The sequence below is a fragment of the Balaenoptera borealis genome (genome assembly GCF_965194805.1).
Source record: "Balaenoptera borealis genome assembly, chromosome: 2".
Lineage (NCBI taxonomy): Eukaryota > Metazoa > Chordata > Mammalia > Artiodactyla > Balaenopteridae > Balaenoptera > Balaenoptera borealis.
Genome location: NC_138867.1, coordinates 118,505,208 through 118,530,252, shown reverse-complemented (window position 1 = coordinate 118,530,252; position 25,045 = coordinate 118,505,208). Strand labels below are relative to the sequence as shown.

The window sequence follows — 25,045 nt, the reverse complement described above, 5'->3', positions numbered from 1 at the left end:
TGGTAGTCCAGGGTGAGCCTTTCCCCTCATTAATTAATGTCACTAAGCCAATGCCCAGCACCAGGAACCATTAGGTTCCAACCAGACACAAAGGAGTCAGCTATCCAAAGAGCTCCGGCGGTTGACGTGTGGGCGTGTGCGCAAATGAGCCCGGAATGTGTGTAGTCAGCTCAAAGACCTACACATGTGAAGGACAGAGAGGCTTAGGGTTGAAAGCGCTTAGGTATCAACAGGGCCTGAGTTCAAATTCCAGCTCTGCCCCTCACTAGCTGTGTGACTTCTCTAGGCTGCACTTGCCTCATCTGGGAAATGGTGATGCTAACACCTACCTCAAAGTTGCTGTGGAGATTATATAGAGAGCCCAGGATGGCTTCTGGCACATGATAGATGTCTATTAATGGCTAATTTGATGATGATGATGACCATATCCTGTGCCTTGCATTCTTGAGTCACACAGAGAGTGGCAAAAACTGGATGAAAGGGAAGTGATGGAGAAAAGTAAAGAACTAGACATGTATTCATGTGGGGATGCTGGGAAAAAAAGTACCTGTTACAAAGAAAAAAAGGAAATTAATGAACTAAATGCTACACAAACCTGCAAATCACTGACTTCTCTAGCCCCTATCTGATGATCTCATCCAGATCCCTGTGCCGGCTCTGAGTTTGCTATTGGCTCTAAAATTTTCTGAGAGCCAGTAATTCCTCTATGTGATTTATGATCTCTGTATGACCCTGAGTAATTCTGAATGACCTCTTGGTGAACCCATCGACCTTTTCATGACCCAGTTTATTGTCCTCATTTGACCCTTCTGAGGGCCTGAGTTGCTATTACCTTCTAAATTTTCACTCAGAAACCACTTCCATGACTCCAATGAGCACACCGACCTCTATGTAACCCAAAGTAATTCTGGATGACCTCTTGGTGAACCTATTGACCTCTATGTGACCCCAAGTAATTCTGAATGACCTCTTGGTGAACCCACTGACCTCTTCATGACCCAGTTTAGTATCCTCATTTGACCCTTCTGAGGGCCCTAAGTTTTTAACCTTCTAAATTTTTAGTCAGAAACCACCTCCATGACCCCAATGAACCCATCTACCTCTATGTAACCCCAAGTAATTCTGAATGGCCCCTTGATTAACTCATTGACTTTCACATGACCCCATTTGGTACCTTCATTATCTGCTCTGGATTCTAAGTTACCTGCTGAGAGTCTAAGGCCAGAACCTAATCAGTTTCCTTGACTCCTCCTCATATCAGCCACCTATTCATTCGCAGGTGTGAACAGAACCTAGGAGCAGGTGTGGCCAGAGAGGCCCCTTTTCTACTCACCTCTCAAATTCTGCCTTGGGGCATCTTTAGTATGGCCTGTCCGGAAGAGGTATAGCCCTGTTAAGTGACTTTCCTACTACTACCCTGTCCCCCAGGAGCACTTAGGACATTCGGGTGGCTTCCTGAGTCAGTTTCCCCACTTCTCCAATTCTTTTTTCTTCTCCCTGCCGGGTCATTTTTGGCTTGTCTCCCCAGCCCTTCCAGAGTCCCAAATGGAAATGGTGACTGTCTGTCCCCCTCCCCACTAGACTGTGAGCCCCGTGTGGACAGGGGATCTGGTCAACCTTTTTCTCACCACGGTATCCCCAGCACCCAGCACAGCGTGCAGCACTGTTCACCTTCACTGAATGAGAGGATGGAGGCTCAAGAGACGCCGTCCTCAACGGTCAGCCCCCAGGAGTCCCTGAGCCCACGGACACTTCCCAGGACCACCAGGTGGCGCAAACCACTTATCGCATCTCACCTGCAGTCCTCCAAGTCTCTGGATTTGGACAGTCCTGGAAAATGGACATATTAGGGGTAGAGGTTGTGGAGGGAATATGATGGTCCATTAGAATGCAGAAAAAAAATATTAGAACTTTGCTTTAGATTTATTTTCATCTCATCTTTTTAAAATTTCTATTTTTGTGTATGTTTTATAATGTACATATTTTAGTACAGTAGTACATGTATATAATTTACAATAAATAACTATACAATTAAGAAAGTGAACTAAAAATTTTTTTACTGATGGGCGGCACAGCTAGTGCTCAGGGAAGCGCACGTGTCTGCAGCGGATGGAGCCTGCTCCTCTGCTTTCACTCACCCACCCTCATGAGGTAGAGGGTGGGAAGCTGACCCCAAACTCAAAGGACCTTTGAGACAGTGTGGAGAAAAAAGTACAGAGAGCTTTTTTATGCTTCCACATTGCTCTTTCAATTTCACTTAAATGAACATTTACTTCCACTCAGCAAAATGAAGGTGCCAGATGGTTTGGTTATAAAATACACTCAGCTGATCCAAATTAAATAACCTGGCTTTAAATCACTACATCTCTCCACAGACTCACAGGTCCCTTGTATCAAATGTGAGTGGGCTTGTAAATGTTGGCTGCTTAGTTGCAAGGTTGGCTTATTAACTAAATATGTTACCACTGAGGTCAAATTGCTGGCCAAACTACAGTAATCTATTTTAAAAATAGAAAGGATTTGCTCATCACAGCTGTATTGAGGGTGCTATCACCCCCACCACTGTCAGTCTGAGGATTGCAGGGTTTAAAGGATGCTTGTCTGTGATCATCACGTGGAAAATTATTCTTCCCAGACATGTCCTTAACTAGCGTTTCTGAGTCACTAGAAGAGTACAAGAAATAGCAACCTAAAAAACAATCAACAACTTGTCATTCCACCTTTTCCCAAGACCAAGAATTAATGGCTTCCATAACCTTCCCCCACCAAACATCTTTGGGCTTGTTGACAAATGACTATTTGCAAGGCAGAGTGTCTTTTATTCCTGTAGCAGTAGATCTGTACAAGAGGTCACCTCTGGAGCTCAGAGACCCGGCAGCACCAACATAAAGACCAAAACATAAACAGGGCCATGGTCCCATCCCACTCACACCCCAGGATGCCTGTGGGACAGACGGGGCAGCACACACACACACACACACACACACACACACACACTATTTATTCCAAAGCATTAACTGTAAGAGCAGTTTAAGTCACAGGTCAGCCGGAAGAGGGGGAAATAGGGTGAGAGGAGGTCATACTATCTCTACCTTCCCTCCCAGAGTGTCAGGGCCTCCAGGGGCCAGAGAGCAGCCCTCCTTGCTAACAAGTGCATTCTGAAATAGGCTTTTCCTACCTATTATTTCATCCTCTAACTGATAATCAGTTCCAAAACCATCTCTAAAGGGGTTCCTTATATATATATATAATTCTTATATATATACATTTATGTCCATATAAAAGAAAGCAGTAGTGGCCTCGATGGATGGAAGATGAGGTGGACACACACTTGAGTGGAGAGAGCTTGGCACTGAGGGACAGGCCTGGGTCCTGGGTTATTGCCGGGTGAGGCAGGAGAATGGGGTGTGGTTCCCAAGGCTGCTGAGTGGAGGAGGAGAGGATAGTGCTGGTGGTCTGCAGACCTGCTGCTGGTCAACTCAGAGGCAGGAGGAGGAGAAAGGGTGGGAGTCCAAGCTGAGACCTGGGGTCAAGACCTGCCCTCGGAAACAAGGGAGATGAGGGGAGGAACTTGTGAGAAGAGGAGAGCCTGGGAAGTCAACCACCCTTCCCATTTCTCCAGTGAGATGGCGTCTAGAGCATGCACACAACTGGCCTAGAAAATGAGGCTCTGGGGTGAAGAGGGATGTGAGAGCTGGGGAGAGGGTCGGAGGCCCAGAGCAGCCCCAGGATGCAAGATCGACACCATGAATAGCATCTCCATCTCCTTGGCCCACAGGGCTCTCCACACCCCCCTGGCTGCCCAACAACTGCCTGGAGCTGATCCGAGTGGCCCCTGGCTGGAATTGTGCTCACTGAGCCCTCTGGGGGCATTGCCTGCCTCTGGGACCTGCCCATCCATGCCAGCTAAGTATCAGGCCCAGTGTTATCCCTCGTGGCTTTGCTGCCGGTCACAGTTCCATGGCCCTGGCTGAGGGCAGGGCTCGAGTGTGTCTTGCGGAGAGAAGGGTCATCCCCCTCCAGGGTGGCCAGCCGGGCCTCAATCCACTCCAGGTCATCTGAGCCCACTTTGATTTTCACAGCCAGGAGGTGAATGTAGGTCTCATAACGGCTTTTCTGGGGAAAGGGCAGAGAAAGGCCAAAAATAAAGTCAAAAGACAAACAACAAAATGAGAAAAAATGTATCTTATATGACAAAAGACTAATTTCCTTAATATTTAGAGAGCTCTCACAAATCAATAAAAAGGAGATAAACAACCCAATAAAAAAAATTAGGCAAGGGACATGCACAGAAATTTCACTCATAATTTTAAAAAATCCAAATTAATTGGCAATGACTTATTGGATATGATACCAAAAGCACAGACAAGAGTGAAAATAGACAAATGGGATTTTATCAAAATTTAAAACTTCTCTGTATCAAAGGACACAGTCAATAGAGTGAGAAGGCAATCTACAGAATGGGAAAAAAATATTTGCAAATCATAAATCTGGTAAGGGTCTAGTATCCAGAATATTAAAGGGATAAAAAACCTCCTACAACTCAACAACAAAAACACAGCCCAATTTCAGGATGGGCAAAGGAATCCAATAGACATTTCTCCACAGAAGATATACTAATGACCAATAAGCACACAAAAGGATGCTCAACATCACCATTCATCAGGAAAATGCAGATCAAAACCACAATGAGATATCACCTCAAACACATTAAGATAACTACTATCAAAACAAAAACAAAACAGAAAGTAACAAGTGTGTTGGTAAGGACGTGGAAGAACTGGAACCCAAGTACACTATTGGTGGAAATGTAAAATGGTACAGCTACCGTGGAAAACAGTGCGGCTATTCCTCAAAAAGTGAAAAATAATATTACCATACAATTCAGCAATTCCACTTCTGGATATAAAAGCAGGACTGAAAGCAGGATCTCAAAGAAACATTTGCACACCCATGTTCATGGCAGCATTATTCACAGTAGCCAAAAGATGGAAGCAACCCAAATGTCCATCAGTCGATGAAAGAATAGCCAAAACGTGGTATACAAATACAACAGAATAGTATTCAGCCTTAAAAAGGAAGGAAATTCTAACGCATGCTACAACAGGGATGAACCTTGAGGACATTGTGCTGAGTGACACAGGCCAGTCACAAAAACATAAATTCTGTATGATTCTATTTATATGAAGTACCTAGAGAGTAGTCACACTCAGAGAGACAGAAAGTAGAACTTTGGTTGTCAGGGGCTGAGGCTGGGAGGAGGGTGCTGAGGAGTCTTTGTTTAATAGTTACAGAGTTTCAGTTTGGGAAGGTGAAAAGGTTCTGGAGATTGGTTGCCCAAGAATGTGAACAGGCTTAACACTAGTGAACCATGTACTTAAAAATGGTTAAGATGACCAATTTTATGCTATGCTTTTTAACCACAATTTTTTTTAAAAAAATTTAATCCAAATTAAAACAGCAATAAGACACCACTTGTTAAACCTATCAGATTAATGAAGATTATGTCCAGTGTTGGTGAGGGCCTGGAGAGAGAGGCACATTCATGAGTTATTAAAGGGGCTATAAATTGGTAAACATTTAGGAGGGAGATGTGGCAGTGTCTGAGGCCTTGACTCTGAGCTTCAGGCCCTCACTGCAGTCCCAGGGGAGGCAGGGACTAAGGGTCACGAGACCCTGTTCTCACCCAGCTCTGCCACAGGAGCTGAAAGACCCTTCATTTTGGGCTTCACCTCCCCTACCCTTCATTCATCCCACCACTCCCCCCACCCCCAGTTAAGCCAGGCAGAGGGTAAGAAAGACCAGGGCTCTGGAGCCACAATCAATTGCCTGGGTTAGGATCCTGGCTCCTGCACTTCCTGTGTCACCTCAAGCACGTGATCCAACCTCTCCAAGCTTCAATTTCCCCATCTGTAAAATGGGGACAATAACAAAACCCACGTCACAGAGTTCATATGAGGATTAAATCAATCAATACAAGGGAAGTGAAGAGAATCACACCTGCCAATCAGTGTGGCTTTTTTTACATCACAGAGAGAGTAAAATTGAGAAGACTTCCGAAAGCTATAAAGTGTTATGTTTTTCAAAAGGTCAGGATCTATCCTGGGAGCTCTCCTCTCTCCTCTATGCTGCAGTAGAAAATCAGAGTGGAAATCTAGAGACTGAGAGGGGTGACTTCCCACTCTTCCTGCTCCAAGGGCTTCCAGACTTGGTCTCAGCCTCTCTTGTGTCTGTCCACCCCCCTGATGCAGGTAGGTCCAAAATGGACAAGTGGTTCCTGCCTTCCTCCCCCAAGTCCACCCCGCCATCCTTCACCCAACTGTGGGGCAGAACCAGGGGAGGGGGCAGAGACAAGATGGAAAGGAGGGAGAGCTCAGAAGGAAAGACCAAGGTGCTCTGCTTGATAAACCTATGTGAAAGAGGCACATGAGACACAAGGGGGGAAAGTCACGTGGAGAGGGCTTATGAGTTCTCTGGTTTGGTCATAAAAACCTCCCGAGAAGCTGGGCCTATGGGGAAAGGGGAGGTGAGGATGGGGCTTGGAGAAAGATGTAGAGGGGTGACAGGGGTCTCTGGTAGAGCCCGTCTGGTGCTCTTTGAGAGACATAAGTGAGGGCACAATTGTTTGTACGGCTGGACTGTGCAGAGATTGGCCCACAGGAGACCACCGTCCACGACTACCTCAGGGGAGCCCCCCACAGCAGGAGTCCCTGGTCAGGGAATGATGTGGAAGGCAGGAGCTGGCCTCTTCCTCCTGCTCCAGCCCTGTCCTTCAAAACCCCTCCTTTGAAGGGCCCACCTCAAACGTGAGATAATGCTCCTTCAGCCGGTTCTCCTCAGCCTCCTTGGACTTGATGCCCCGCTCGACCGGGTGACACCTGTGCTCAGCCAGCTCTGCAGTCACCTGCCTCAACTTATTCTCATGAGAACGCAGCTGCTCCTCCTGCAAAGACAAGTCATGGACTGTGAGGTCCCACTCTCAGGAGGTCATAGGGCTGTCCCACCAGGAGCTGCTTCACCAAAGGGAAACTGAGGCCTGGCCAGGGTCGTCAAATACACAGGGGCAGAGCCGGGTCTAGGCCCAAGGGAGCGTTCCGCCGCTGCCTTCCTTCCTCCCCTCCTGCCATTGGCATCAGCTCTCCTAGAGCCTCCCCCGCAGGCTCAGGAGGTGAGAGACCCTCACACTGTGTGTGGACGCAGACACTCCCTTACACAAACACACAGTCACCCAGACACAGCCCCTGGCTCCTATGAACCCTCAGATGCACACAAACCCACTGGACCAAGGGGCAGCCCGGCCTCGGCACCCCCTGGCTTCATACGATGCACACAGTCTCTCACATTCATGCCCGGACACGTCTGATGGCCACAGACCCAGGATCACCCAAAGACACTCACTCACAGACAAGTGCACAGTACACCCCAGCCATCACAGCACAGCCAGACCCCTCTGTGCCATGCAGGCACTGGGCTGCATGCATTTGTGTGTGGGGGGGGGTGTGTGTATGTGCAGACACAAGTATGGTGTAGGTGTGGGTGCACAGCACGTGTGTATACACATAAACATGCGTGTGCTTGAATGATATGTGTGCACGTGGGGGGGAGTGTGCACCGCTTGCACAGCCCCAGGGGCTCTGTGGAGAAGATCCCGGACAACGGCCCTGACAGGAAGGGAAGTATGGCGCTGCCCCTGCCCTCCACCTCACAAGTAGTGGCCCACCATTTATCCTCTCCTCTCAAAAAAACACTCTGAAAAAATGGAGTATTAATGAGTAGGAGTTTTTTAAGGATGACAAATAAAATATTTAAGGGCAGGTGAGGGCAGCAAAAGAGCCCTGGATGAAGGGACAGCCAAGTCTCACCTGTCGCTCGCTCCCTGTGACACACACATTCCGTCCCATTCGTCCCAGACACACATTATGCCCACAGACCACAACCACATCCGCAGGACACACTGCCACTGGCACACCCAGGCCACCGTGCGGTGTGTGGCCTCGGTCTCCCCATCTGTAAACGGGGGTGGGGTGCGGTGGAGATGGAGGAGAATATCTGCCCCTTCGGCTTGTCTCTTAGCCCAGGACCAGGCGCCGGATAGGCGCTGAGGTGAGGGCTGTTGAATGGGGGACCTGGCACGGCAGAGGCAGCCTGGGGAGGTGGTGCTGTGATCCCAGGAGCTTGTACCTGGCAGAGGCGAGTGGTGCAGGAGGGCAGCAGGGGCCGACAGAACTTCTTCATGGAGCTGACAGCAGCTGGGAAGGCGGGCGCCGAGAAGATGGCAGCCACCAGGTTGATCCTAAGGATCCAGGACAGCATTTCTTCCTTGCTCCTGGGGACAGGAGGGGAGGGGAGAGCGCACTGGCTTCTCACAATAGGACTCCCTATCCCACACTCAGCACCCAGTACCCAGCACCAGCCTGGCACAGAGAGGGCATGAAGACCTCCATGTAAGTGGGCAAAGGAGTGAGGGAGGATGGCAGGATGGGGGCTGGATGGGCCTGGCCACATCTGTGTAGGGAGCTCCCCTTCTGTCCCAGCTCCCAGGCAAGACCTGGATTTTCATGTGAAAATAAAGCTGCCCAGCCAGGTTCAGAGCTAACGGCCTGGAGCTAATGAGCGTGAGACCAGCAGGGGATGGTTATAGGCAGCTGGGCAACTGGTCACCCCCACTCGGCCATCTCGTCCCTGCCCCACTACCTGGCCCGGCACGTCCACTCCTGTCCTGAGAGCTCACTTACCAGCCTCCCCCATTTTAAGCTCATCTGACACATGAAACCCCAATCTCAAGTCACAGGAGGATGGAGTGCAGGGGAGTGGAAAGAAGGTCTTATGGAGAAACTGTAGGGTGAGTCTTTTGCACCCATCCCCCTGACTTTAAGTGGAGGATGATAAAGATCCCATCTGCCCTGTATTTAGGGACTTCAGTGCACATCAGAATCACCTAGAGGACGTGTTAAAACACAACTGCTGGCCCATCCCCAGCGTTTTTGATTCAGGAGGTCTAAGGTGGGACCAGAGAAACTGCATTTCTAACAGGTTTTTCAGGAGATGCTGAGGGGACCACACCGGAGAACCACTGTTGCTGGGGAGGGACCCAAGCTGTTTACGGATACCCTCACTCTCATGGCTGCTGTGCAGGGGAAGCTAAGGGCGCCTCCCCTAAGGTGGACGAGGCGAGGGGATGGGGCAGGTCCTGAGCCCAGGGTGGGAGCGAGGGTGCTCCCACTCCTACTTACGGTGCCTGGAAGAGGAAGACCCTCCAGTCGGCTGTCTTCAGCTTGAGCACATTGGACTTCTTGCTGTAGTCGGAGGCCCTGGTGGCCAGAGCATGGTGCACACGAATGGCGTTCTTCAAGTCACCCTCAGACAGGGCTTTGTCAGGCCTGTACTCATCCTGGACAGGCCACGGAGGGGGTGGGCAAGCCTCTGTCATCACCAGGCTCTGGCTTACTGACCCGTACTTCCTCCACCCTCACTGTCCCTCCCTTTTGCTCTCCTTCTCTCTGTCCCTATACATCCCACCATTATTCAGCTGCTGCCACTCTGATGCCATGCCCACCCCAACAAGACTCACCAGGCACTCCTCCCCAGTTGGTCTCAGAAGCCTGAACAGGCCTTACACTGGGTATCCTCTGAACCCCTGAACATTCAAAAGACCCCTCCCTGAAACCACCAAAGCCCTTCGTGAGCCCAAGTAAGGGCTTTGATGGGGGAGGACCCAGAATCTGCCTAAGCCCTAGGTCCTGCCCGGGACCCTCTGGACACCATAAGGCAGGGGCTGAGCTGGCCCTTTCTGGGTAAGGACTCTGGGGTAATCTCTCACCTTCTGCAGGTACAGAATGGTCCCTTTGAGCACCGCGTAGAATTTCTTCCAGCCACGCCTCCCACGGGGCGCTGGGGAGGGGGGCACGGGTAGTGTGGCCACAACCACCCACCCCGATATCTCTTCCCTTGTGTCCCCTACACGTCTGCCTGCATGGGCATTACCAGAGGAGTAGCCAAGGGGGTGTGGACCCCCTCTGGACTAGCATCCCTCCCCATGCCCCTTCCCCGCCTGACACCCACTCCTCTTGCCATCCATGTCGGCGTGAGTCTTCCGGGTCAGCACACCATGCTTGTAGGTGGTGGCGCTGAGAGCCTGTGGGACATCCAGGAAGGGGTTGCTACCATCCAGGATCCGTGTCACCTTCTTTGTGCCTGTCCCAAACTTGTCATCCACCAGCTCAGACAGTGATTTCCTCAGCTCATCTTCATCACTAGGAAAGTACTAGACCTGAGTACCACCTCCACAGAGGCCTCATCCCCACGTCAACATGCCCTCTCCCCAAAAAACACTCCTTTGGAAGCCAGTTAGAGGTAAAGAGCAGAGATAAGGAGGTTCCAGTTCCAGACCACAGGTCCAAACCTTTGTCCCCTCCCCTGAGTCTTCAATTCTGACATCTCTCCTCTGAGCTTTGATTTTTGGCCTCCAAGCTCCAATCTTCACCCTTGATCACAAAGCTGGAGACCTTACTACCTTCAGGCTTCCTTCCTTGTCTTCCTTCTCCTCTCTGAAAGCCCAGCCCCAGGGAGCAGTAACCCATGGCCAGACTGCCCAAGCCCCAGGGACATGGTGAGGGAGGGAAGGTCAGTAGATGAGGCCCCTAAAGTCTAGGTTCCCCAGCCTAGGAGCCCTGGTATAAGAATGCCAGCTTTCCCCAGTTGGGTTGGGGTTCCTAACAATCCCTGCCTGGGACCTCTTCATGGACCCAAAGACCCAGGCTGCCCTGGGGAGTACAGCAACTCCCCAGTGGAGTGGCAACTTTCCTCAGGAGGCTGTTAGTCTCCCCAGTCAGCAAGGTCACCACACCTCTTTCCAGATGGCTGGGCACCTCCAGGTCTCACTGCCCTCACAGGGGAAGAAGTTAGGGGGCAGTCACCTCTCTCCATTGCCAACAGCATCACCACCTCAACATGGTCAGACTACTGGAGTTGTAAAGGGACTCATAGCTCATGCCTGCCTACCTCCCCGAGGGGAAAGAGCTATCATCATTGGGAATAGTGGCAACATCCCCTGAACAGAAAACCTGTTGTGAACATCATGAAACTAAACTCACAGTTCAATCTATTCCATAGCTGTAAACATTGCACACTTTTTATCAAGACAGAAAACAAACCCAAAGGGGAACTCAACACCAGGAGCTGGCCAGCTGGCCAGGGGTCACCAGGGCCCTGCGTGGGAGAAATCAGCACCATGGAGAGTAACCGGCGTGACTTCCCAGTACCCCCAGCCACTCCCCCTCCCCCCTCCCCGTAATTCAGTCTCCCCAGACCTGTGCCCATGGGCACTACTCACATGGCCCATTCCAGCTTTTCATTCTTGATGGAGTTGTAAAGGGTCTGGGAGAGGGGGAAAAAAGAGAGAGAGGAGTTCAATGAACAGTCAAAGAAATCTCCATCTAGCAATGTGGATGCAGTGAGGGAGCATCTTTTCAGCCAGTGGGGCAAAGTAGGTGTTTGATTCACACTTATTTATTGGATGGGTGAATAAATGGGGGATGGGTGGGTGGATTCATTTTCAGATGATTGGATAGACTTGAGGATGAGTGGGTGGATGGGTTGGCAGGTAGGTGAATGGGCAGGGAAATGAGTGAGTGGATGGGTGGGTGAGTGGATGTGGAGTGTATATAGGGGACTGTGTAGGAGTGTATGTGTGGGTGATGGGTGAATGGGTGGGTGTATGGGCAGGTGAATGATTGAGTTGCAGGGTGGGTGGGTGGATGGAAGCATGGGTAGATGGGAGGATGGGTAGATGGGTGGATGAGTAGACAGGGAGCAGGTGGGTGAAGGGACTGGGATTATTTGATCTTACTTACAAAAACACTCTTAAGTGCTTCCTGACAGTGAAGAACATAATTATGGTAAGAACAGCGATGGAGGCAATGTTTATTTTTTGACCTCCGGACTCACTATTCAACTGCCCACCTGATATCATCAGGTCCCTCTAACTCACTATCTAAAACTGAACTCATCATCTACCCCCCAGAAACCTGCTCCTCTTCCTCTAAGGTGGAGAACTGACCAGGCTTGAAAGGCCAGAGTTCCACCTTGGGCTTCAGCCTCAAAAGAAAATTAGATTCCTGGTGATGTTGAAAGAATGAGTGGGCTTTTCCCTGTGGTAATGATAATGATGGTGGTGGTGAAGGTGGTAGTGGTGATAAAGGTGGTGGTGATGGTGGCAGCAGCTGTGACAATGGGTGGCAAATTTGAGGATTACCATGACAGCAATAATGACAGTGGAGCACTAAAAACAAATCTCACAGAGCCTACCCCTCTGCCTAACTCAGGGAACACATAACAGTCACATGTTGAGCTGGATGGTCTCTGCCTCTGTCCCAAAGTCATCACGACCCTGACCCCAGAATTAGGAATCTGGACCATCAGGATTTAGTGGGCAGAAACCTCTCTCCTCTCCACCCACCCTGGACACAGCTGGGGCCATGGGGACCCTTAGCAATTTATACCTTCAGCAGGTCTTTGGCAAAGTCTTGTCCGTCATTCAGCTGGTCCAAGTTGGCAATGAATTGCTGGCAGGACATCTTCTTGCCAATGTTCTGTAATGGAGAAATGGTTCTGCCTGAGAGTAGGGATGGAGGTTGGTGTGGTCCCCATACCCTGCCCTGCCCGGCCAGAAGGGATGAGGCAGCATCAAGGGCAGTAATGAAAAAAGACTGCCTGGATTTCCCTTTGTCTCCCAAGAGTTTACAAAACTCTTTTTCACATTCAAGATTCTATTTGATCCTCAAGCATCATGAGAGGTTGGGGTTCTCCTCAAACCCAGATGAAGGAGTCAGGTTAGATGATGTATTGTAATAGCTGACATTTGTCAGGTGCCTAGCATGTTCCAGGTATTGTACTCAACATGCATTATCTTATTTCCTTCTCACAACAAAGAGAAGGTGAGGTGGGTGTTATTATTATCCCCACTTGACAGGTAAGGAAACTGAGGTGCAGGAAGGTGAAGTGACGTGCCCATGATCACACAGCAAGGAAGTAGAAGGGCTGAGTGTGTCTGACACCAAAGCCCGTGCTCTCACCCGCTACTCCATGGTTAACTCTCCCAAGGTCACACAGCACCAGGACTTGAACCCAGGCCTCTTGGCTCCTGAGCAGAAGCTCTGTGTATTCCGTCACAACTGTCTCACCCTCTCACCTGTACAGAGGGGCGGCAAGACCTCCAAGAGGTAGGTGAAGTGAGGGAGAGTTTGGTCTTAAGAGAATCAAAAATCAATTTCCACCAACACACATGGGTACCCCATGCTGAGCTGCACTGGGACCAAGGGAGCCCAAGCAGATGGTTTCACTCCAGGAGGCACAAACAGACAAAGAGCTGGTAATGACTGTACCCCAAAGTTCTGCCTTCGTTTTTTAACCAAGGATTACAAGAGGGGCTCCAGCCCTCCAAACCCAACATCTGATATGCATACTTTCAGACTTGCAGTGTCCACGTTTGAGGAAACACTGGTGGCACTTCACCTTTGAGAAGACGAAGACCCTTGAACACTAGATATTTACTGGTGTAGGATTTTGTGGATTTAGGTTTGCTATAAGGCAGTGTTTCCCAAGATTCACCTACAGCTGGGAATAGGAATTCCCCTCAGAAAAGGATTTCATAATCAAATAAGTTTGTATGTTTCAGAGTTTTTAAGGTGCTTCTGTGTGTTAAGAGTCTCCAGGGAGAGGATTCCATGTACAGTGTCTCAAATTTATTGACCTTGGCACCATTTTAGCAAAGATTCTATTAACATCATGTGGGACATTCACACACCACAGAAAATAATTCAGAAAACAATGATAGAAAGCTTTATAAGTAGCTGACAAGCAAGAATTTTCTATACCTTTCCCAAAGGGTTAAGGAGAAATGACCTATGTGTGCCTTAATATAGTATGTTTCATAAGTCTATGTGTATATTTTACATGTACATATATGTATTATATATACATGTATATAGTCATTTATGTGTACATTCGTAATTGAGGAGTATGAGGGTAATGTTGATAATATTGCCTGAGTTCCACACACACTGAATATTCCCCAGCCATCAGTCAGGGGTGCAAAATCAAAAAATAACCAGGCAAGATTTCCAATCCTAGTAATATCTTATTGCAGATGAACCTTCCCATCAGAAACAATTGCTGGGCAAAGAAGGGAAACATGGAGGTGGTGAGGCTGACTAGGAGCAGCTTTCCTCTTTGAAGCATTTGTCAGTTCTCAAGCAGTGGCCAAAAGGGTGAGCAACTGAGTGGTCAATAGGACTAGAGAACAAAAATTGGAATTCAGGGCCCACCAAGGACAAGGGGCCCTGGGAAACACTCTGGGCATACTTCAGCAAAACACTTGAAATTAAGAAAGGAAGGAAATTCTTCAGACAGAAGGAAAGTTATCTCAGATGGAAGCAAGGAGAAGCAGAAAGGAATGAAGAGCAACAAAAAGGGTGGCTAAGTCTAAATGAATATTGACTGTGCAAAATAACAATAATAAAGTTTTCTGGGGAATAAAATATAGAAAGAGATATACTATTTAAAAGGATGATAACAGTAGTATGTAAGTTGAGAAGACAAATAAATGAAGTTGAGGCATTTTAAGGTTATTTCATTTCCCAGGATGTGGTAAAAAGTACTTTAATAAGTCAGGGATGCATATTGCAAACCACAAAAAGAATTCTAAAAGAATTCACAACTAACAAGCTAACAGGGGAAAATGGAATTCTAAAAACTACTTAAATAATCCAAAAGTAGGCAAGAAAGGAGAAAAAAAAAAAAAAAGCAATATAGACCAGATGAGTCAAAGAGAAAACAAAGAGTAACCTGGTATGTTTGAACTCAAATATATTAGTAATTCATTAAAAGGTACAATTAGAAGGCAAAGATTAATAGACACCTCTTAAATATAAAGGGACAGAAATCTTGGAAAAAGGATAGAAAAAGATATACCTGCAAACACTAGCAAAAGAACTCCAGTATAACTACACTAATAACTGACAAAATAGACTTAAAGGCAAGAAGCATTACTAGAAATAGAGACATCTCATAATGATAAAAGGGTCAATATACCAGAAGATATAAGCATCTTAAATTTGTATACACCTAGTAACACAGTCTCAAAAGATAAAAGACAAAAATTGACAGAACTAAAAAGAGAAAGACATTCACAATCTTGGTTGGAGATTTTAACACTGCTTTCTCAGTAACAAGAAGAACAAAAATACTAAGCAATTAATTTGTTAATAGCAATCAATTAATTAATGCCAACAAATTAGAAAACCTAGGTAAATTAAACAAATTCCTAGAAACACACAAACTACCAAAACTGGCTCAAGCAAAAATAGGAAATCTGAATAGACCTAAAAAGAAGTAGAGATTCAATCAGTAATCAAAAACCGCACAAAAGAAAAGTCTAAGACCAGATGGCTTCACCAGTGAAGTTTACCAAACATTTAAAGAAAAATTAACACCAATACTTCTTAAGCTCTACCCAAAAATTGAAAAAGAGGGAACACTTCCTAACTCATTCTATAAGGCCAGCATTACATTGATACCAAAACCAGACAAAGAAATCACAAGAAAATAAAACTATAGAACAGTATCCCCTATAAACATAAATGTAAAAACCCTCAACAAAATACTAGCAAACAGCAGCATATTAAAAGGATTATGGACTTCCCTAGTGGCCCAGTGGTTAAGAATCCGCCTGCCAATGCAGGGGACACGGGTTCCAGCCCTGTTCCAGGAAGATCCCACATACCGCGGAGCAACTAAGCCTGTGCACCACAACTACTGAGCCTGCACTCTAGAGCTCACAAGGCACAACTACTGAGCCCACGTGCCACAACTATTGAAGCCTGTGCGCCTAGAGCGCATGCTCCACAACAATGAGAAGCCTGCACAGCACAACAAAGAGCAGCCCCCACTTGCCACAACTAGAGAAAGCCCGTGCGCAGCAACGAAGACCCAATGAAGCCAAAAATAAATAAATAAATTTATTTTTTTAAAAAGGATTATATATCATGACCAAGTGGAATGCATCCCAGGAATGCAAGGGTAGTTCAACATATAAAAATCTATTAACGTAATACAGCACATTAATAGAAAGAAGGGAGGGAAAACACATGATCATTTCAATTGGTGCAGAAAAAGCATTTGGCAAGATTCAACACTTCTTTCATGAAAAAAAAAAAAAAACACTCAACAAACTAGGAATAGAAGAGAACTTCCTCAATGTGATAAAAGGCATTTATGAAAAGCCCACAGCTAACATCACACACTCTGGTGAAAGACTGAAAGCTTTCCCCTAAGGTCAGGAAAAGGCAAGAATACCCATTTCCCCCATTTCTATTCAACATTGTACTAGAAATTCTAGCCAGAGCAATTAGACAAGAAAAATAAATAAAAGTCCCCCAAATTAGAAAGAAAGAAGTGAAATTATCTCTATTCACAGATGAAATGATCTTATATACACAAAATCCTAAAGAACCCACCAAAAAACTATTAGAGCTAATACACAAATTCAGTAAAGTTGCAAGATATAAGATCAACACACAAAATCAATTATATTTCTATATGTTAGTAATGAACAATCATAAAATGAAATTAAGAAAACAATTCCATTTACAATAGCATCAAAAGGAATAAAGTACTTAGAAACAAATTTAACCAAGGATGTGAAAGACTTGTACATTGAGAACTAAAAAAGGTTGCTGAAAGAAATTAATGACATAAATAAATATAAAGACATCCTGTGTTCATGGACTGGAAGACTTAATATAGTTAAGATGGTAATACTTCGCAAACTGATCTACAGATTCAGTACAATTTCTATCAAAATCCCAATGGCCTTTTTGCAGAAATGTAAAAGCTTATCCTCAAATTCATATGGAATTGTAAGGGATCCCAATAGCCAAAACAATCTTGGAAAAGAACACTTTCTGATTTCAAAACTTACTACAGAGCTAGGCTAATCAAAACAGCGGGACACTGGCATAAGAATAGATATATACATCAGTGGCATAGAATTAAGACTCCAGAAATAAACCCATACATCTATGGTCAATTGATTTTTTTAATTGAGTAAATTTGACATGTAACACTGTGTAAGTTTAAGGTGTACACTGTGTTACTTTGTTTTTCTGTTGTTGGTGTTTTTTGCTGGAGAGCAACACCACGCAGCACGTGGGATCTTAGTTCCCCGACCAAAGATAAAACCCATGCCCCCTGCATTGGGAGCATGGAGTCTTAATCACTGGACCACAGGGGAAGTCCCTACACTGTGCTACTTTGATACATTTATAAATTGTAATGCTATGATCAATTGATTTTTGACAAGTGTACCAAGACCATCCAATGGGGAAAGAATAGCTTCTTCAACAAATGGTGCTGGGACAAATGTGCTGGGAAATTTGAATATCCACAGCAAAAAAATGAAGTTAGACCCTTACCTCACACCAATACAAAAAGTAACTCAAAATGGATCAAAGATCTAAACATAAGAGCCGACAATATAAAACTCTTAGAAGAAAACATAGGACTAAATCTTCATGACCTTGTATTTAGCGATGGTTTCTTAGATATGACACCAAAAGCACAAGCAACAAAAGAAAAAATAGATAAACTGGATTGCATCAAAATTTAAAACTTTTGTGCCCCAAAAGACACTATTGAGAGAATGAAAAGACAATCTATAAAAAGGGAAAATTTTTTCTAACCATATATCTGATAAGAGTATAGTATCTAGAATAAAGAACTCTTACAACTCAACAACAAAAACACAAGCAACCCAATTAAAGAAAAGCAAAAGATTTAAATAGACATTTCTCCAAAGAAGATATACAAATGATCAATAAGCATATGAAAAGATGCTCAAAATTACTAATCATTAGGTAAATGCAGATTAAAACTATAATAAGATATAACTTGTCTATTATCAAAAAGCAGAAAATAACAAATGTTGGTAAGGAGGTAGAGAAACTGGAAACTTTGTGCACTGCTGGTGTGAATGTAAAATGGTGCAATCATTATGGAAAACAGCATGGTTGTTCCCCAAAAAGTGAAAAATAACATCACCATATGATCCAGCAATACTACTTCTGGGTATATACCCAAAAGAATTAAAAGCAGAGTGTCAAAGAAATATTTGCACACCCATGTTCACAGCAGCTAAAAGATGGAAGCAACCCAAATGTCCATGAGCAGATGAAAGGATACACAACATGTGGTATATACATACAGTGTAATAGTATTCAGCCTTAAAAAGGAAGGAAATTCTGATACATGCTACAACATGGATGAACCTTGAGGATATTATGCTAAGTGACATAAGCCAGCCACAGAAACAAATTCTGTGTGATTCCACTTATATGAGGTATGTAGAGTAGTAAAATTCACAAAGACAAAAAGTAGAATGGTGGTTGCCAAGGGCTGGGGGGCAGGGAATGGGGAGTTGTTCAATGGATAGAGTTTCAGTTTGAGAAGATGAAAAAGTTCTGAAGACTGGTTGCACAACAATGTGAATAGACTTAATACTACTGACCTATACATATACAAATGGTGAGGATGGTAAATTTTATGTAATGCATATTTTACCACAATTTTTTATTTCTTTTTACAACTTTAAATAAAAATTATAAAACCCCCCAAAATGGGCAAAGTATCAATACCTGAATAGACATTTCACCAGAAAAGATATACAAATAGCCACAAGCACATGAAAATATGCTCAATATCATTAGTCACTAGGGAGATGCAGATTAAAACCAAAATGAAATACCACTTCATACCCACTAGAACAGCTATCATTAAAAAAGAAAAGAAAGAAAGAAAAGAAAAGAAGTGTTGGCAAGGAGGTGAAGAAATTGAAACCCTTACACATTACTAGTCGGAATTTTAAATGGTTCAGCCACTATGGAAAATAGTTTCACAGTTTCTCAAAAAGTTAAACATAGAATTACCATAAGATACAGCTGGTCTACTCCTAGGAACCGAAAACAGGTGTTCAAACAAAAACTTGTACACAAATGTTCAGAGTAACACTATTCACAATATCGAAAAGGTGGAAACAATCCAAACATTCACTAAAAGACAAATGGATACACAAAATGTGGCATATCCATTCAATGGAATATTATTCGGCCATAAAAACAAATGAAATTATGACACATGCTATGACATGGATGAACCTTGGAAACATTACACTAAGTGAAAGAAGCCAGATACAAAAGGCTACATACTATATGATTCCATTCACATTAAATATCCAGAATAGGCAAATCCATAGAGACAGAAAACAAATTAGTGGTTGCCAGGGGCTGAAGGAAGGAGAGAATGGGGAAAGACTGTGAATGGGTACAGGGTTTCCTTTTGGGGTGATGAAAAAGTTCTGGAACAAGAGAGTGGTGATGGTTGCACACCCTGTGAATGTACTTAATTCCACTGAGTTGTACACCTTAAGCTGGTTAAAATGGTAAATTTATGTCTTGTATATTTTACCATAATAAAAAAATCATTAAGGATATACAAGATTTTTACAACACAGTTAAAAGACTTGACCTTATCAACACATAGAACATTACAACCAACAACTGCAGAATACACTTTCATCTGCTAAAATCAATCTCTCTCTGGATGGGAAAGTAAGATAATCAACTGCAAAAAAGTGAAATCATATTGGGTAAATTATCTGATTTAAAATATAATAACAACAACAGCCAGGCAAAAAGACATGTACCAGAAAAGAAAAAGAAAGAGAGAAGGGAAGGAAAGGGAAGGGAAGGAAGGAAAGGAAAGGAAAGGAAGAAAGGGAAAGAGAAAGGGAAAGAAAGAAAGGAAGGAAGAAAGGGAGAGAGAAAGGGAAAGAAAGGAAGAAAGGAAGAAAGGAAGAAAAGAAAGAAAGAAAGAAAGAAAGGAAGGAAGGAAGGAAGGAAGGAAGGAAGGAAGAAAGAAAGAAAGAAAGAAAGGAAGAAAGAAAGAAAAAGGAAGAAAGGAAGGGAGGGAGGGAGAGAAAGAGGGAAAGAGAGAAGGAGAAGACGTGTGTCCAGAAACTCCAAAGGTGAACTGACATGGATGATTTGGGGCCTCCAAGTTTGCAGTTCCTCCTTTCCTCCCACCACCATTTGGATCAAAAGGGCCTCCCTGCTGCCTTGACCCTCAAAACTGTTCCCACAGCTTCTGTCTCCAATCAGAAAAGAGTTATGGTTGGCCTGTCCACAGCCCCATTCCAAGGCCTTTTCCACAGGTCTGGCGTGACCTGCCTGCGCAGCCCTGGGGTCAGAACAATCTCAGCCTGTCTTTAAGTCTCCCCCCAAGAGCAGAATGAGACAGGCCAAGAAGAAAGAAAGTAGATGTCATCCTTCAGGGCAAGGAGAGGGGCCAATTGAAAGTCCCATGGGCAGGGAAACCCTCATCACTATTTGCAAATCTAGACTAAACCTGAGTTGTACTCAGTGCTCCTTTAAAGTTCCTGTATGACGCTCAGATGGCTCTCAGACGCCATCTGAGAATGGGCAGGACCCCCCGCCCCCAGTCTTCAGAATAGTATCCCAACCCCTGCATCTGTCCAGTCCTCCACCATCCAGCACCAACCCACCTCCCCAGCACTCCCACTGCTAACCTTCAGGCAACCCAAGTCTGAGAGAAATTAAGCTTTTCTTGAAAAACAACTTATCTTTGTTTCAGCTTGAAAGCTCATGGCACAGCTTCTCCCATCCATCTCCTCTCCCCTCTATTGGCCTCAGCCTAGACGCTTCTCCCTCCCTCACCCCAGCGTTCACTCCATTAACCAGTGCTAGTGACTGCACATCCAAAATACATTTTTAATACCTCTCTTTGTCTCCATCTCCAATTCTAACCCAAGCTCCCATCTTCTCTTGTCTGGAGGTTAAAATCGCCCTCCTCTGACATCCTCCCCTTCTCGCTCACTCTGTCATGGGGAATGAGCTTTCCCTATTCCCAGCTAAGGCCACTCTCCACCTATGCTCTGTTGCTCATCTCAAGGAAAGCTTTGATGTTCCCTTCTCTCTCTTGCATCATCAGTTTCTCCTTGCCTGCTTAGTGGATACTACGGACATACACACATGCCCTAGTCAGATTTGAAAGAGTCCCTCCTAGACCTCTCCAGCCAGTGGCTCATTTCAGGAGCCCACTCAAAGCCAAATATCGCAAAAGAATTCTCCACATCCTCCACTTCCTCCCCTCCTATCCTCATCTCCACCCACTCCAGCCTGGCATTTGTCCTCTCCACTCCACCTAAAGTGCTGTTGTGAAGGTCTCCAATGACCTTGACCATCCAGTGATAATGACCCACCGATGGGCATTCCAACCTCAATGGTCATTTTTCTGTTGACATCTTTCTTGACCTCATGGCAGCCTTTTATACAGTTGGCCACTCCTTTCTCCTTGAAACACTTTCTTCTCTTAGCCTCTGAGACACTGCACGTTCCTGGTTTTCCTCCCATCTCCATGTCTGCTTCAAAGCCTCTCCTGCTGCTCTGCTTGACCTTTAAATAATGCCATGTCCTGGGACGAGGTCACCAGCCTGCCTCTCTCCCTGAGGCACTCAGCCAGTCCCATGGCTTTCATTCCACCAGGATGACAATGACCTCCTCACCCCATCTCTCTCTTGCATCCCAGATTCGTTTATCCCACCAGCTCCTTGGCATCCCCATGTTCATGTCCAGTAGGCATCTCAAACACAGTATGTCACAAATGGGACTTGAGCCCCAGCTCTCCCACTCACCACGCCCTCCACCCACCCACGGAAGTTCCTTTGACATCTCAGGAAACCGCACCCCCATCCAGCCAGATGCTGATGCCATCCTTACTCCTCTCTTTCCCTGAACAGCCCCATCAGCATGTCCTGTCAGGCTCACCTTCAACTGGCCTCCCTCATCCGTCCCTTCTCTCCATGTTCACTGCCCTGTCTGCCCCAGCCACCATCATCTCCCACCTGGACTCCAAAAACAGCCACTATGGACAGTTTTACTGTCCACCAAAAGTTAAACATAGAATTACCATCAGACCCAGCAATCCACTACTTAGGTATACACTCAAAAGAATTGAAAACAGGTGCTCAAACAAAAACTTATGCTAAGTAAAATCAGTCAGACAGAGAAAGGCAAATGCTATATAATATCACTTATATGTGGAATCTAAACAATACAACAAATCAGTGAATAAAGCAAAAAATAAGCAGACTCACAGATATGGAGAACAAACCAGTGGTTACCAGGAAGGGCGAGGGGCAATATAGGGTAGGAAGAAAAAGGGTTATTATGAGATTATATGAAATAATGTGTGTGTAACTTTTGAAAATTGTAAAGTACTATAGAACTTAAAGAATTTTTCATTCAATTAAAAAATAAAAATAAATTTAAAAAATTTTAAAAACCTGTACACGTATGTTCATAGCACTGTTCACAATAGCCAAAAGGTGGAAACCAGCCCCACTGGTCCTTCTGCCTGGAAGGCTTTGTCCCTGGTCTTTCCATGGCTGGCTCCTGCTGATCCTCCAGGTCTCTGCCCCAACCGTGCCTCCTCTGAGACACCTTCCCTGACCCCCAGTCCAGCCCCATCACACCCTCCTGTTTATTCCCTTCACAGACCTATCACTGCTTTAATCACTTGTTTACTTCTTTATTTTCTATCTCCTCTAACTAGAAGGTAGGCACCCTGAGGCAGGGGTTCTCTTTCCTTCTTTTTATGGAACACAGAAGGTGCTCAGCCCCTAGAGTCCAAACGCCCCTCCTACAGAAAGTCCTCCAGATTCCTCCACCAGGCTGTGCCCATCTGAAGAGGGTGCACCTACTCCGTCTGCCAGCCCCTGTACTGCCCCTGCTCTGACCAGAGCTATTTCTGGGGGCCCTAGCAGGTCCCACATTCCTGAGATCCCCACCCTTCCACCAGACACTCAGTCTCTGTCAAAGAGCAGAAGAATGAGAGCAGGAAGGGAGGGGGAAAAGAACAAAGCAGGGGATGCCACTTCCGTTGGGAAGCTCACAGTAACTGCAACAAGCCGGCCCTGGGCTAAGCACTTTACAAGTGCTGTCTCCTCAAGTCTCACAGGGACTTTCTGACGGGGAAACTGAGGTTTAGGGAAGTAAATAACTCGCTCCAGGTCACAAGCTATTGTGTGGAGAAATGCAGAGGACTCCAACCCAGAACGCTTGCTTTTGATGTGTTGCAATACTGCCTCAAGAAAGAGGTGGGATCCTCAATGTCTGTTGGCTGCAAGTATGAACAATCCTGCCCCACCCGCTTCTGATCTATGAAGGTGGTGATGTTTCTCTTCAGCTGCGGGCATTAAGGTGGTGCCATGGGCAGCTAAGTCCCACCAAGCTCGAGAGTATTCTCGACCCGGGGTTCACTGACTGCTGCCCTTGTTAGCAGCTCTCAACCAGGGGGAGAGGCACCCAGGGCTGGCACAGGAGTGACTGGGTCCTGAGATGGCCCTTGGCCCTGCCAAGGGTGGGGATGGGGAGAGGAGGAGTGTGCTTAAAGCTCCTTTTAAGGTAAGCCAGCAACACCTGCTCTCCGTAAACAAACAGTAAGCAGTCTTGGGGGAACGTCAGCCCGTTAATGGGCATTTGCTCTGGTGATATTCCCATGGAATACACACGTCTTCTCTCCTGTTCCACACCCAGGCTGACAGCCCAGGCTGACATAACCGAAGTTGTCACACAACTACTCTTCGTGCCAAGGTCAGCGAGGCTCTCACCCTCCCCAGGCCAGGTACCCCAGTGTGCCCACGCTTGCTCAGGCTGCCATCAGGCGGGGCACTTAACCTTCTTGATCTTCCAGGGATCTGCAGGCTGGGGCTTTGGACTCTCCATTATTTAAAATTTAATATTAATAATGAATACGATTATTATTATTATTGTGCAATAATATTATAATATTATTGTAATATATTGCTACAATATATTGTATAAAATAATACATTATAATATTATTATAATATATTGTTATAATGTATAATATAATATCATAATATTATTCATAATAATATTAAATAATAAATCCTTACTAAGTGCCAGACCCTGACACTTGGTGATACCTCTCTCGGGCCTCCCCAGGACGCTATGGGGGAAATCATTATTTCCACCTCACAGATGTAGAACCTGAGACGCAGAGAGGGCTAGTGTCTTGCCCAGGGTCACAGAGGTACCACCTGGAGGCAAGAGTAGGATCTGAAGTTGGACCTATCCCAGGTCTTTCTTCCACCCTACACGTCCTGGACTTTCCTGGTTAACTTCAGAACCAGATGTGCTGGCCTGTTGTCCCCATGAGTCACTGAAATATCCCCAACCCGACAGAGGGACTCTGACCACCCTGGGGTGAGCAATGACGGGGCAGTGATCAGTGGGCCAGATGGGGTGATGGGGGACACAGAAGGGGAACATGGAGATGGGGTCTAGGCTCACAGGGCATGCAGACCACCAGCTACACTTACCACCTGAGAGGGCAAGAGAGCCCAAAGGGGGGGTCCCCGGAGCAGACAGAGGAAAGAAGAAGGAATTATTGAGCCACGAGTAGTACTGAGATGCCCAGATTCCAGACCAGACACAGGCTCACAGCCCGGGGCACCCACTTATCACTTCTCTGTTTGCCTAGTTGGGGCGGGGGGGGGGGGGGTGGTGAGTGGTTCGTGATGAGAATGCCTCTTGAGGGCAATCTACCATTTGACCGGAAGGGGCTGCCTGGGGCGTGGCACTTCAACAGGGCTGCACTCAGGCTTACAGCACAAGGGGTAGGAAGAGCATGTGATCTTTTAGCAACGTCTGGCATGGACACGGCTAGGGGCACACGTCTTATTTAGCACATCCTAAATTCCCGTGTGCCTCAGCTGTTCTTACTGCCCTGCTTGGGGGCGGGGACCCAGGCAGATCTCAAGTGGATGAAACTAGGGCAGAGCCAAGTCTAGAAGCCAAGTTGCCCAACTCCCAGGTCTGCTAAAGAAACACGGGCCAGCGAGCAGGAGGTCTCGGGAAGGGGGCTGGAGAAAGGACCGGCCCTTGGACAA

The 25,045-nt window shown here is 46.1% G+C and overlaps 1 protein-coding gene across 3 annotated transcripts in view; it reads right to left on the bottom strand.

Annotated features, from left to right (window-relative positions):
* Nucleotides 1-2,982: 2,982 nt before the first annotated feature.
* The window catches only part of PSD2 (pleckstrin and Sec7 domain containing 2), a 67,509-nt gene continuing 45,446 nt past the window's right edge, over nt 2,983-25,045 (bottom strand). For 2 of the 3 annotated variants that reach the window (XM_082382055.1, XM_082382056.1), the window contains 8 exons: nt 12,501-12,591; nt 11,333-11,376; nt 10,063-10,253; nt 9,821-9,891; nt 9,234-9,391; nt 8,182-8,326; nt 6,800-6,943; nt 2,983-4,116 (listed from right to left, as the gene is read on the bottom strand). In XM_082382055.1, the coding sequence (XP_082238181.1) occupies nt 3,907-4,116; nt 6,800-6,943; nt 8,182-8,326; nt 9,234-9,391; nt 9,821-9,891; nt 10,063-10,253; nt 11,333-11,376; nt 12,501-12,591 (1,054 nt within the window). In that variant the 3' untranslated portion in view covers nt 2,983-3,906. The remainder of the gene's footprint in view (nt 4,117-6,799; nt 6,944-8,181; nt 8,327-9,233; nt 9,392-9,820; nt 9,892-10,062; nt 10,254-11,332; nt 11,377-12,500; nt 12,592-25,045) is intronic. The other variant, XM_082382054.1, reaches the window with a different exon arrangement.